The sequence below is a fragment of the Mustela putorius genome, unplaced genomic scaffold (assembly GCF_011764305.1).
Source record: "Mustela putorius furo isolate JIRA1106 unplaced genomic scaffold, ASM1176430v1.1 tig00003909_pilon_pilon_pilon, whole genome shotgun sequence".
Lineage (NCBI taxonomy): Eukaryota > Metazoa > Chordata > Mammalia > Carnivora > Mustelidae > Mustela > Mustela putorius.
The window spans coordinates 26835773-26846471 of record NW_025422057.1 but is presented as its reverse complement, the minus strand read 5'-3'; the positions used below and the strand labels follow the sequence as shown (position 1 = coordinate 26846471).

General features: G+C 58.4%; 1 protein-coding gene across 7 annotated transcripts in view; it reads right to left on the bottom strand.

Annotated features, from left to right (window-relative positions):
- Positions 1-154: 154 nt before the first annotated feature.
- Positions 155-10699, bottom strand: part of FBXW4 (F-box and WD repeat domain containing 4) — an 81744-nt gene continuing 71199 nt past the window's right edge. For 5 of the 7 annotated variants that reach the window (XM_045068829.1, XM_004749437.3, XM_045068831.1 and 2 more), the window contains 3 exons: positions 1706-1846; positions 1075-1216; positions 155-889 (listed from right to left, as the gene is read on the bottom strand). In XM_045068829.1, coding sequence (XP_044924764.1) covers positions 770-889; positions 1075-1216; positions 1706-1846 — 403 coding nt within the window. In that variant the 3' untranslated portion in view covers positions 155-769. Of the gene's footprint in view, positions 890-1074; positions 1217-1705; positions 1890-8215; positions 8438-10699 lie in introns of those variants that run through there. The other 2 variants (XR_006603181.1, XR_006603180.1) reach the window with 2 other exon arrangements.

Sequence of the window (10699 nt, the reverse complement as noted above, 5' to 3'; positions counted from 1 at the left end):
CACACCCCACCACTGGGGCCCAAGAGGTGTCTTAGGGACACTGAGCTATGAAGCTGATCTTACTCTTTCCCCAACACACCCATCCTCAAGTTTGAATATGTCGTTCCCTCTCTTACCGCCTCCCAGGACTCCCCAGCCAAAGAGGAACTGGAACTGTGAACAATCAAGCTTTATTTTTACAAAAATGAACATTGTAGCATGTCTTAGCAGCCAGCCTGAGATTGGGTTGTCTCAGAACTCACTCAAAACTGCTGGGTTCCCTTTGTCCTTCCTCAGTTTCAAAGTGAGACCAGTCCACAGTGCCCCAGGAAGGAGCCCCAAGAGCTTGGTCAAGGGAGGGGACTGACTGAGGAGGGCGGGGCCAGAGCAGAGGATTGGCAGCCTCACCCCTCCTTCCAAGGAAGGGGCAGAAAGGGACGGCTGGAGCCCCTCACCTCATGAAGCTAGCACGGCTCTAAGAAGGGGTGAGGGGTAGGGCTGGCCTATCCAGACCAGATCCTTGCTCTGGCCAACAGGGAAGCAAGTCCCGGCCAGGTTCAGCTGTTCTCTCAAAGCAGCAGATCCTTTCTCTCCCATCTAGTTCCTGGGAGGGATACCCCCAATTCCCGGGAGTCAGCAGCCTTTACCTGACGGTGCCCAAGCACTGTGGTCGCAGGTCTAGGAGCACAGGCATCGGGGGGTGGGGGAGGGCAGAGGTATCCCTGCACCCTCCAGGTGGAGAGGTCCCTGAGTAGCTGGCCTCCCTGGCCCACAGGCCGGGGTGGCCCTGTCATGGGTTCTGAAAGTCCAGGACGTGGAGGTTGTAGGACAGCGCCGCATAGAGGTGCTTGGTGGTGAAGCGCAGGCAGTACACAGGGCTGCTGAGCGGCGTCGAGGTCAGCGGGAAGGCCTGCAACGGAGGGCGGGGGGCATGGCAGGAGCAGCCCTACCCTGCCCGGTCCAGCGCAGGGGGCCAGGTCGCATGCCGACTCCCCTGCTTCTCCAGGCAGCCAACCCCCACCCCCACCCCCACCCCAGTACAGCCACTAGTAAGGAGTCCTGGCATCTCAGAGCTGGAGTGTGCGGCGTACTTACGTGGAGGCAGGCCCTCTGGCGCCGGTCCCACAGCCGCACGACCCCGTAGTAGGAGGACCCGGTAGCCAGCAGGTGGTTGCCATCGGTCTGCAGGCAGTACAGGGTGCTGTCGTGGGGCTCCTCCCACTCCATGACACATTTCCTGTGCGGGAAGAGTCTGTCAGAGGGAGGGTCAGGGGTGCCCGCCGCCCCAACTTCCACAGGGACCTTAGAAATCCATTCTGGCCCAGAGGCAGAAGCTGAATCACCTTCTCTTCAAAAACCAGACTTAAAGGGACCAAGCCTCCTCTGTAAAGCTCTCTTTCTAGCCAGTGCCCGAACCCCAGGCCACATGAGGCCCTCACTTGTGCTTCCACGGCTGGCTACATGTCACACGACTTCGGTGGCAGGGCAGAAAGGCGGGCAGAATGCTGATGGATGGGCCGCTGACTCCCCGGGCTCTCCAGCACCCAGTGGCTATGGTCTCCAGGCCAGGGAACCAGGGCTGCCAAGTGAGGAACTGAAGCACGATCTGACCTTGCTGGCTGCCACTCCTCACCTCCACCTGCAGGGCTTGTGCCGTATGGGGGCGCCCCAGGAGGGCCAGAGGAAGGGCCGGGACTGCTGCCCACCTCCCACCTACCACACTCACCGGACACTGGCTCGGAGGTCCCAGTAGCGAACGTAGGTGTCATAGCCACAGGACAAGAGCGTGGAAGGGGACTCATACATGACATCCAACACCCCAGCCCCTGGGGGGAAGTCGCTGCCCAGGTGCATCATTAGCTGCCCACTGGGGAGAGAACAGAGGGGCAGAGGAGGAGAGACTGTCCCACCTCGGCCCCCACACCGGCTGGTAACCTAATGGCCTCGGTCCCTGGGGAGATGCCGCTCTCCCTCCTGAGCTAAAATCAGGCTCCTTTCGGATGGGGCCAAGGGAAATGGCCCAGGATGCCCACCCTGTCACCCCAGTCCCAGTGCCTGCCCCTCCCCCAGCTGAAGGCCTGCACCACACCTGCTCGCTGCCCAGCGGCCGTTCTCAGGGTGGAAGAATGGGCCCTGCGGCCGGGCCGGCCCCCTCCCGTGCGCGCACACACTTGGTTACTTTCTACTTCTTGATCCTGCAGGTCATGCAGCTCTGAGCTGCCTGAGTCCAATGCCTTAATTCCTGCCTGTAATCTGGGGCTCAAACCTCATTGGGGATAAAGACCACACAAAGGGAGAAGGGGAGTCCCAGGAGATGTTAAAACAAGTAAACACCTTTGTGTCTGGGGAGAGAAATCGCTGAGAAAGCAGCTTAGCTGGCCAGTCCCTGGTGTTCCTGGCCCGGCTGGCCCCCAGCCCGGGGCGAGCACGCCTGTGTGATCACAGCCCCCAGCCTGCTGGGCTGCAGCGCGCTCCCCACCCCTCGCCCCTCCCGGTGGCCGAGAGCAGATTACTGAGAAGAACAATTTCTTTGTGACTGTGTAAGTCCCTCCGTGACCGCGGCAGTGGGCAGACCCCTCGCCCTGATGCCAGACCCCTAGCAACCACGTAGGGGGGCCTTCTGGCCCTAGCAACTACCCCTCAACATCAAGTGCACCCGCTAATCCCTGTGGCTAGGGAACGGGGAGAAGCAGGGAGTTTCTGCAGGATGGGGGGGGTGGTGAAGGAGAAAAGGGTCACCCTCCAGGCCTGATCCCGAACTTGCACCCAAGAGCCACCGGGCCCTCCTCCCTGGCAGGACGGGAGAAGGAAGGCCACGCATGCTTCCCAGGTCAGAGGCCCTGGCAGCAGGAGGGAGCACTCCCCCCTCTCACAAGCAGTGCTCACCACCAGTGTGAGAGCAGACTTCAGCCCCAGGCCTTCCCGCTCTCACCTTCAAGCTCCCTTCTCCCCAGTGGAGCCACCATCTTCCCTAGAAGCTGAAGGAACAGAGGCGGCAGCTCAGGGTTCCCTTTTACCTTTCCCCTTTGGCCCTGGGCAATGAGGAGACCCCCCAGCAGGTAGAGCCCCTGCCCCCAGCCCCCTTGGGCCGTGTTCCTCTTTCCGGGGTAAGAGGTAAGCCTTTGTGGTGGGGGACCCTGAGAGGGATCAGGCTGAAGGCCAGATCCTAGAGATCACGGACCTTGGCTCCCAGGCAGGGCCCGTCTTCGCAGAAGGGCCACCAGCTATGATTGCCCCACGCCGGGACAGCCCAGAGTCCCTAAAGGAGCCCATCCCCCACCCCCACCTCTCTTTTACAGGTGCTCCTGGACAGTTGTGCACACCCAGGTAGGGGGCTGTTTGGCTCCACAGTTCTCCCTCCTTCCAGATTTGGGGGCCCAGCCCCTTCCATTAGTGAGGCCTTCAGGAATGACGGAGGAGCTCTCCCCTTTAATCTGCAGAAGTAATTTCATGTTTGTTTGAAATAGAAGATGAAAGGCGGTGGGGGTGGGGGCGTGAAGCCCAGCATGGCTCTACCTGCCTCCCCCCCGGTCCCGGGATTCAGAGGGACAGAGCTGGGCACCCCTGCGCCGGACGGGCAGCAGAGTCAGGACCGCAGCATCAGGGCAACACCCAGACCAAGTCACTCTGGGCCCCTGTCCCAGCATCTAAGCCACCCCTAGAAAGGGTCATGCCAGCATCTATGATAAGAAACAGAACCCTGCCTGCCGAGGGAACCCTGAGGGCCTAGAGTAAGCACCGGCCGGGAGGCCGCGGCCAGTCGCGGAGCCCCATGTCCGCCAGCCCAGCTGGGCCCGAGACAGTTGCTGCAGCCTGGCGCTCGGAGTTCTTGAAATGGCCACACACACTTCAAATGGGCCAATAAAAAGATACAATTTCTTTGGCCTCTGGGCCTGAGGCCCTCCAGACTGCTGTGCGGTGCCCGGGAGGTGAAGTCCGGAGTCTCCGCGGACACAGCCGGCTCTGGGAAAGGGCCTGTCCCTCCAAACAGCAGCTCCGCGTGGCCCTGGGAGCCCTGCTGGGGCTTTGATTTGGGAAAACAAACAGAAATGGCACCATGGGCCCTCAGCGGCCCCCACCCCAAGACCAATTTAACTAGAAAACTCTAGCTCAACAGCTCTGGGGAAGGGAGCAAGGTTGGCCCGACAATAGCTCTGAACTTTGGGGAAAACGGGGACAAAACCAGCTGTCTGTCTCCTCAGCCCCTCCTCTCGGGCTCCTTTTCTTCCTGCAAGTGTGTTCTTGTAAAAACGATTAGATTGCAATTTGTATAACATGGTGACCCCCAAATTCAGACGTTTCACCCCTTTTCTCCAGAAAGAATGTCAAGAATGCTTCTCGGCCTCTCACTGTGGGGGGTGTGGGGGGTGCAGAGCCTTGGCTGTCGCACAACTTGTGTGGGAACAGGACTGCCCCTCAGAGTCCTGGGCCACGACGGGAGCGAGGGCCGGCTCCGTCCCTGCGGAGGGCCAGACAAAAAGGCCATTCCCTCACAGCCGCTGCACACAAAGCCCGGGCCTCCAGGAGCTGCTGAGGGCTGGGGGGTCCTCCACACCCCGGCCTCTCTGGCCTCTCCCGAGCCTGACTCCAGCAATTCTCTTTGCACCCAGGGAAAGATAAAGACTGAGGGGCCGCCCCTGTGAGCCTGATGAGCAGGCCGCAGACGGCAGCGTGCGATGCGCCAGAGGACCTGGGTGGGAAAAACAAGCAGAGGGCGTCCTCATCCCCGGGACCTTAAGGGGGCAACCAGGTGAGGGAACCGGGGCTCCCACCCCGCTGCACAGCAATTCCATCTCAAGGGAAGAGGGAGCCTCGGAAGGAGTACTGACAGAGAAAATCTATTAAGACACGGACCCCTCTATCGCCATCTTTAGGGGACATCTAGGGACAGCTAACTGGAGGACGGTAGTGGCCCTGAAGACCCAGATGTCCCACTTGGGACAGCCCCTCCCTTTCCTGGTCTGGGCCTGCTGAGCCTGAAGCCGGTGCCCACCCTCCCCCAAGTCCGCTCATCCCCCAGCCTCCCCCTGCCTCCCTGCCCGGCCCGCCTGTGCTCCCAACACAACCCACAGCCTACAGAAAGTCCTCCAGGGCCAAGGGCCCCGAGCTGGGAGAAGCCAGATTCCCCCACCCACCTCCCGGCCTGCATCTAAAAATGCCCGTGGCCCCCACACCCCTTCACAGCCACTGTTAACACATGGGGTTCCCAAGGATGTTCCCTGGAGATCCTAGAGGTTCTCGTTCCTCCGCCTGGCATGGATGTGTGACCCGAGGACGCAATAGGGGCTTTTAGGACAGGGCAAGGAGGAAGAGTGACACACAGTTCACCTTCCTGCAGCTCAGCTCCCAGGGACAGAGAATGCGGAGGTAGAAGCTGGGCCAGACAAGTTCACTCAGGAGAGGAGGCTTTTCCTCCTTCCCACCCCCACTCTCCTCTCTCTCTCTCTGAGCAACCATCAAGGAGCACCGTCTGTATACGAGGCATTGTGCTTTACCGGGAACTGCAGGGACAAGTCCAGGATGGCTGGGGGAGTTCTCCCTGTCCTCTAGGAGTTTTCAGTCCGGGGACGGAGGGAGTCAGTCATGTACCCAACTAACAATACAAGGGGTGACCGGAGGGGTCCCTGAAGAGAAAGGGAAGTTTTACTGTCAGAGGACAGATAAGAAAACATTTTGGCCTGTGGGCATGGAGTGGTTCTCTAGGGAGTGACAGAAGCGGGTAGGCAATGACAGGAGTGGGGGGGGATATGGCCCAGGTGAAGGACCCCCCCCCCAGCAGGAGGGCCAGAGTCAAGGCACCGGCACTGGCGCCCTGTTTGCACCTGGCAGACCCTCCCGTCCAGCCAGTCCTTTTGGACCACGACCACCCCTGGGTGCGCACTGCTTAGCGGACATGAACTCTGGGAGGGGCAGGGAGTCCCCAGGCTTCTCAGCAGAGAGGAGTTGGCCTTGTCCAGCCCTCTGGTGGGGAGGGCCGGAATCCAGGAGGCACGTTAGGTCCCACATGTAACACCATAGTGGTGGAGACAAGAAGCCCACGGAAGCCTCGCCTGCCTCGGCGCCATCGGGCGAGCGGGAAGGGCCCTGCCGGAGCCCACGGCCTCGCTCCCGCATGTGTGCGCGCGCGTGCATGGCCCCCGCGCCCGCCCGTGCACACGTGTTCAGACACAATGGCTCAAAGGCCAGGCAGCCGGGCAGCCCACTTTGTACTGCTAACAAGGGGCCCGTAATTACAGGAAGGGGCAGCCGGGCAGATAAAAGGATACAAAATTTCAACATCTGTTGCCATAAAGGGATAAGGAGAAGTGAAACGCAAAGTATCAGTTTGGTGTCAGCAGGCAGAGAGCCAATTTCAAAGAGTTCAGGGGGACAGAGGGGACAAGAAAGAAAAAGGAAAGAGGGGGAGAAAGAAAGAAAGAAATTACAGGGTTCCTTAAAGAGGTAAAGAAAAAAGAAAATGAAAAAATCTGTCAGTAATACTTTCAAAGGAGAAGGCAGGTACTTTAAAGAGGGCAGTTCCCCAATCACCCTGACCGAGGGCCAGGCCGCCCGGGGCGGAGGCAGAGCCGCGGGCAGAGACGAAGCCACACCTGGGTCGGGTGGGCACAGCCACTGCCCTCGATGGGACCCGGCTTGTGCTTGCGACACCACGTCCTGCAGGCCGTTAGAAAGGGCTGCAGCCTGGCCCTCCCCTTTCTCAAGTCCACCCCGGGGCCCACAATGGCTGACAAGGTGGCCCTGTGAGTGCTCTAAGGGTTACCAACTCCAGCCACGGGGGCTAGGGTCAGGAAGGCCTGGTGACAGTGGTGCTGTCTGCACCGAAGAGTAAGCAGGATTGAGATGGGGGAGTCCAAGCACGGGGCAGGGGCAGCTAGAGCAGAGGCTCTAGTGGGAAAACAGAGGGCACCTGTGGGGAAGTGTGAGACGCCTATCTGCCCCAACTTCAGTGAGAAAGAGGAGACTCAGGGGCTTTAGGGTAGACAAGGAAGAGTGATGGGGAACAGGGATGACCTTGGCTGGAAAGGGAGAAAAGGCGATGTGTGCAGAAGCCCACACATACTCACACTCCTGGGACTCGGAACAGTCAAGGCCCTAGGAGTAGCCAGGTCACCTCAGCCCACACCTCTCCCCATCCCAGTCCCCAGGCTGGCTTAGGGCTGCAGCTGTTGCCACTAGGATCGCTGTAGGTCGGCGCTCACAGGCCTCCATCCTGTAGCCCACCTGTGCCAATGCTAGATCCAGCTTAAATGCCCTTGGCCAAAATGCAGAACCCATGGTGACAGCAAGCCCAGGAGGAGGGCTGTATATGGTGTTAGGCCAGTCCAACCTCCCAGGCCTTTCGGAAGCTGGGGGTACATGCCACACAGCACCCTCCTTGGGACCTAGCTGAGGCTCCTGCTCAAATGCACACAGAGCAGTAAAATGGGCCTGCATCCCTTCAGACCCCAGGCTCAGGAACGGGAAGGCTTTGGCCCAGCTTCTTGGGGTCTGATGGGACCATGGGGCATAGCAAGGGATGCTTCAGTGGTTGGCTGTCGGCACTGTGTGTCAAGATAGAGCCCTTGGGGGCCTGCAACCTGGCCTGAAGGCTAGCTCCCCTTGTAGGCAGGAATACTCTGGCACTTCCAAGTCAGGTCAAGGACTCCATCTTTCTTTCTGCCTGGGTTAGACAGGTTAGAAAAGGAAGAAGGGAGAGAGAGAGAGCCAAGTTCTTGCCATCCAAGCAATGGCCGTATGCCCATAGTTGCTCTCTGACCTGTGTACCCCAACGCCTCCCCCTCCCCAGCTCGTAGGGACAACAGAGTCTCCAAGGGTCTTGATGGAACGAAGGGCCAAGGGAGCCATGGTGCCTTTGAAAGGGCACTGTAAGAAGTAGCCTAAGCGACCTGACAGCAAGGCCCCAAGACATAGCAGGGAGAAGACGGGTCCCTACGCTCCCCCCAGGTGTGTCCCAGCCCCCACCACCATCCTGAGGGCGGCCCCAAAGGGGTGATGCTCCGAGCAAAACTGCCCCTCCAGCACTCCTTCCCCCCAAGGCACAGCACACACATAAAAGCGAAAATCCCAGTGCTCCTCAGGTTTCAGCAGTGACAGGTTAAAAGCAAGGAATCCACCCAGCCCCGCACAGCGCCCGCCACCAGGTCCTGCCGGTGGTGCGGCTCCACCTTCCAGATTGGCCTGTCAGTCAGGCTTTGGCATTATTGAAAGATCAAACTCCGTCCTGCCTGTTCATTACCTTAATCCTATTTTCTACATGGCTTTATTATCTGCTTGGGCTTCTCTGGGAAAGACAGCTACAGACAGTCACCCTGTCCGTCCGCTTCCTCCCACCAAAAGCAGATGCCTCCAGCAGGCCATCCTTCCTTCGAGCTCCACACCCCTTGGTCCTCCAAGCTTCCCTGGGAACCGGACGGATGTTTCAATGAGGCCTGGCTCCTCACGGTGGTGAAGAGGGGGTCTGAGGGTCAGAGAGAAGACAAGGCCACGTGTTGCCTGGGGTGGCACTGCCACTGGCCACCCAAAGTGAGCAGGGCAGTTTCTCATTTGGGGTCTCCCTGGGTTCTGGACAGACCCAGGGTTTAGGAGGAATTAGGTATTTCATAAGTGAGAGCTATTCAAGGAGCTGGTGTCTTACAACTACATCCTGACCCTAAATCTGTGCTCAGGAGTAACCCCCACCCCCAAGAAAACCACAGGCAGAAGAAGCCCTCCAAAATGACTTGACCTTGGAGATGAGAGTTGGCCACGGTGGTGCACCCCCCCTTCACAGCCCCCCCCACCCCCGGCTCATTCGCCATCCTGAGCACAGGCCAGGGAGGATGCCAGGCCCCAGGGCCAGTCACATGCCTGAGAATGACCTTCAGCAGCAACTCCCATCCTGTGGCCTGCAGCCTCGGGTACTGTCAGGAGCCTTCTCTGGGCCATGAGGTCCGCAGGACCACTTGGTCTCCAGTGGTCACGAGGCCACAGGTACTTAGGGAATTAAAAAGCTGAGCCTCTGCAAACTCTAAGATCCTCATAAGGAAGGCAGCCACGGGTGAGGAAGCAGAGAGTGGACATGGGTACCGTATGGGCACGTTTTCAAAATACTTCATACTAATTCTGTTAAGCAGAGAGAATTAAATCTCATTTACAAATGTGGAAGCCGAGGCCCAGAGGCCCAGTCGAGGCCCCTTATCACAGAACTGATCCACAGTAGAGTCAGTGGCTTTAGGGTAGAGTCAATTCTAGAACCCAAGGCCGCCTGACCAGCAGCCTGTGCTCCTTCTGTAGCCGCTCATCCTCCCCAGCACATAGCAGAGGACGGGTTCCCTCTGCCTGCGGCCCACGCAGAAGTAAGAAAGTTGCCAGTGGCAGGAGTCTGGCAGGGCAGGCCGTGAGAACAACTCTCTCAGGGTGCAGACACCCCAACATCCCAGAGCCTACAGAACAAAAAGAGCCTTGGAAGTCTCAGCTGTGTGATGCGACCATCAGCTACACTAACAAAGATGGAAAGTCTAGGGGCGCCTGGGTGGCTCAGTTGGTTAAGCAACTGCCTTCGCCTCAGGTCATGATCCTAGAGTCCCAGGATCGAGTCCCACGTGGGGCTCCCTGCTCAGCGGGGAGTCTGCTTCTCCCTCTGACCGCTCCCCTCTCATCATGCTCTCTCCTCTCATTCTCTCTCTCTCAAATAAAAAGATAAAATCTTAAAAAAAAAAAAAAAAGATGGAAGATCTAGAATGCAGAAGATGACAGCACCTGCACTCATCAGCTCACACCCGGAGTGCTCTCCACTCAGCTGTGGACATCCCGTTTCACTAAGGATGCAACCAGGGATGCCTGGGTGGCTCAGTGGGTTAAGCAGCTGCCTTCGGCTCAGGTCATGATCCCAGCGTCCTGGGATCGAGTCCCACATCGGGCTCCTTGCTCCGCAGGGAGCCTGCTTCTCCCTCTGACTCTGCCTGCCACTCTGTCTATGCTGGCTCTCGCTCTTGCTCTCTCTCTCTGACAAATAAATAAAATCTTTAAAAAAAAAAAAAGAGGGATGCAACCAGATAAACTGGAGAAGCTTTCAGCTGAGAATGGTCCTCAAACAAGTACGAAACCAAGGTCGCAGGTCACCCACCGGCTACCGCCCGCTTTCTTCCTTGCTGACCCAAATCAGAATCTGTGCCCACGCACCTCCCCCACTGCCAGGACGCGTGTGGGGGTGGGGAAGCCGAGCTCCTCCCCAGGCCCAGAAGGTCAGTCTGGACTGCTCATTCCATTTCCCTGGCCACAGTTTGGTCTGGGGCGAGTAGTGGAACACACTTTTGGCTCACTAAATATGAGAAGTCTGCTTGGGGCCCCTCTAAAAGGTGTCCCCATATTAAAAAGAGACCCCAGGCAGGGACGTGTCCTCTTCCTTCCTTCTCCTCTTTGGGTACTGCCTTATGGGTTCGTAGGGCTTTTGTGAACAAGCCTGGGGGTAAAGGCAAAACCCACTTTGAGGTGGCAAAGCAGAAAGCTGAGAAGACGGGCTCTTGACTTTCACGGAGCTGCCGAACCCATCAATCCTGGAACCAGCGAACCACCCAACTCCTGGACAGACTCCTTGTCAGTCAAGATAATAATCCCTCTATTGTTTGAGCCACTTTGAACTGGGTCCTCATTACTCATAGCCCAAAGCACCCTAACTGATGTTCACGAGCAACAACTGAAGGTCCTCAGACTTCTGGCCTGATAAAGAGAAGACGCTGCA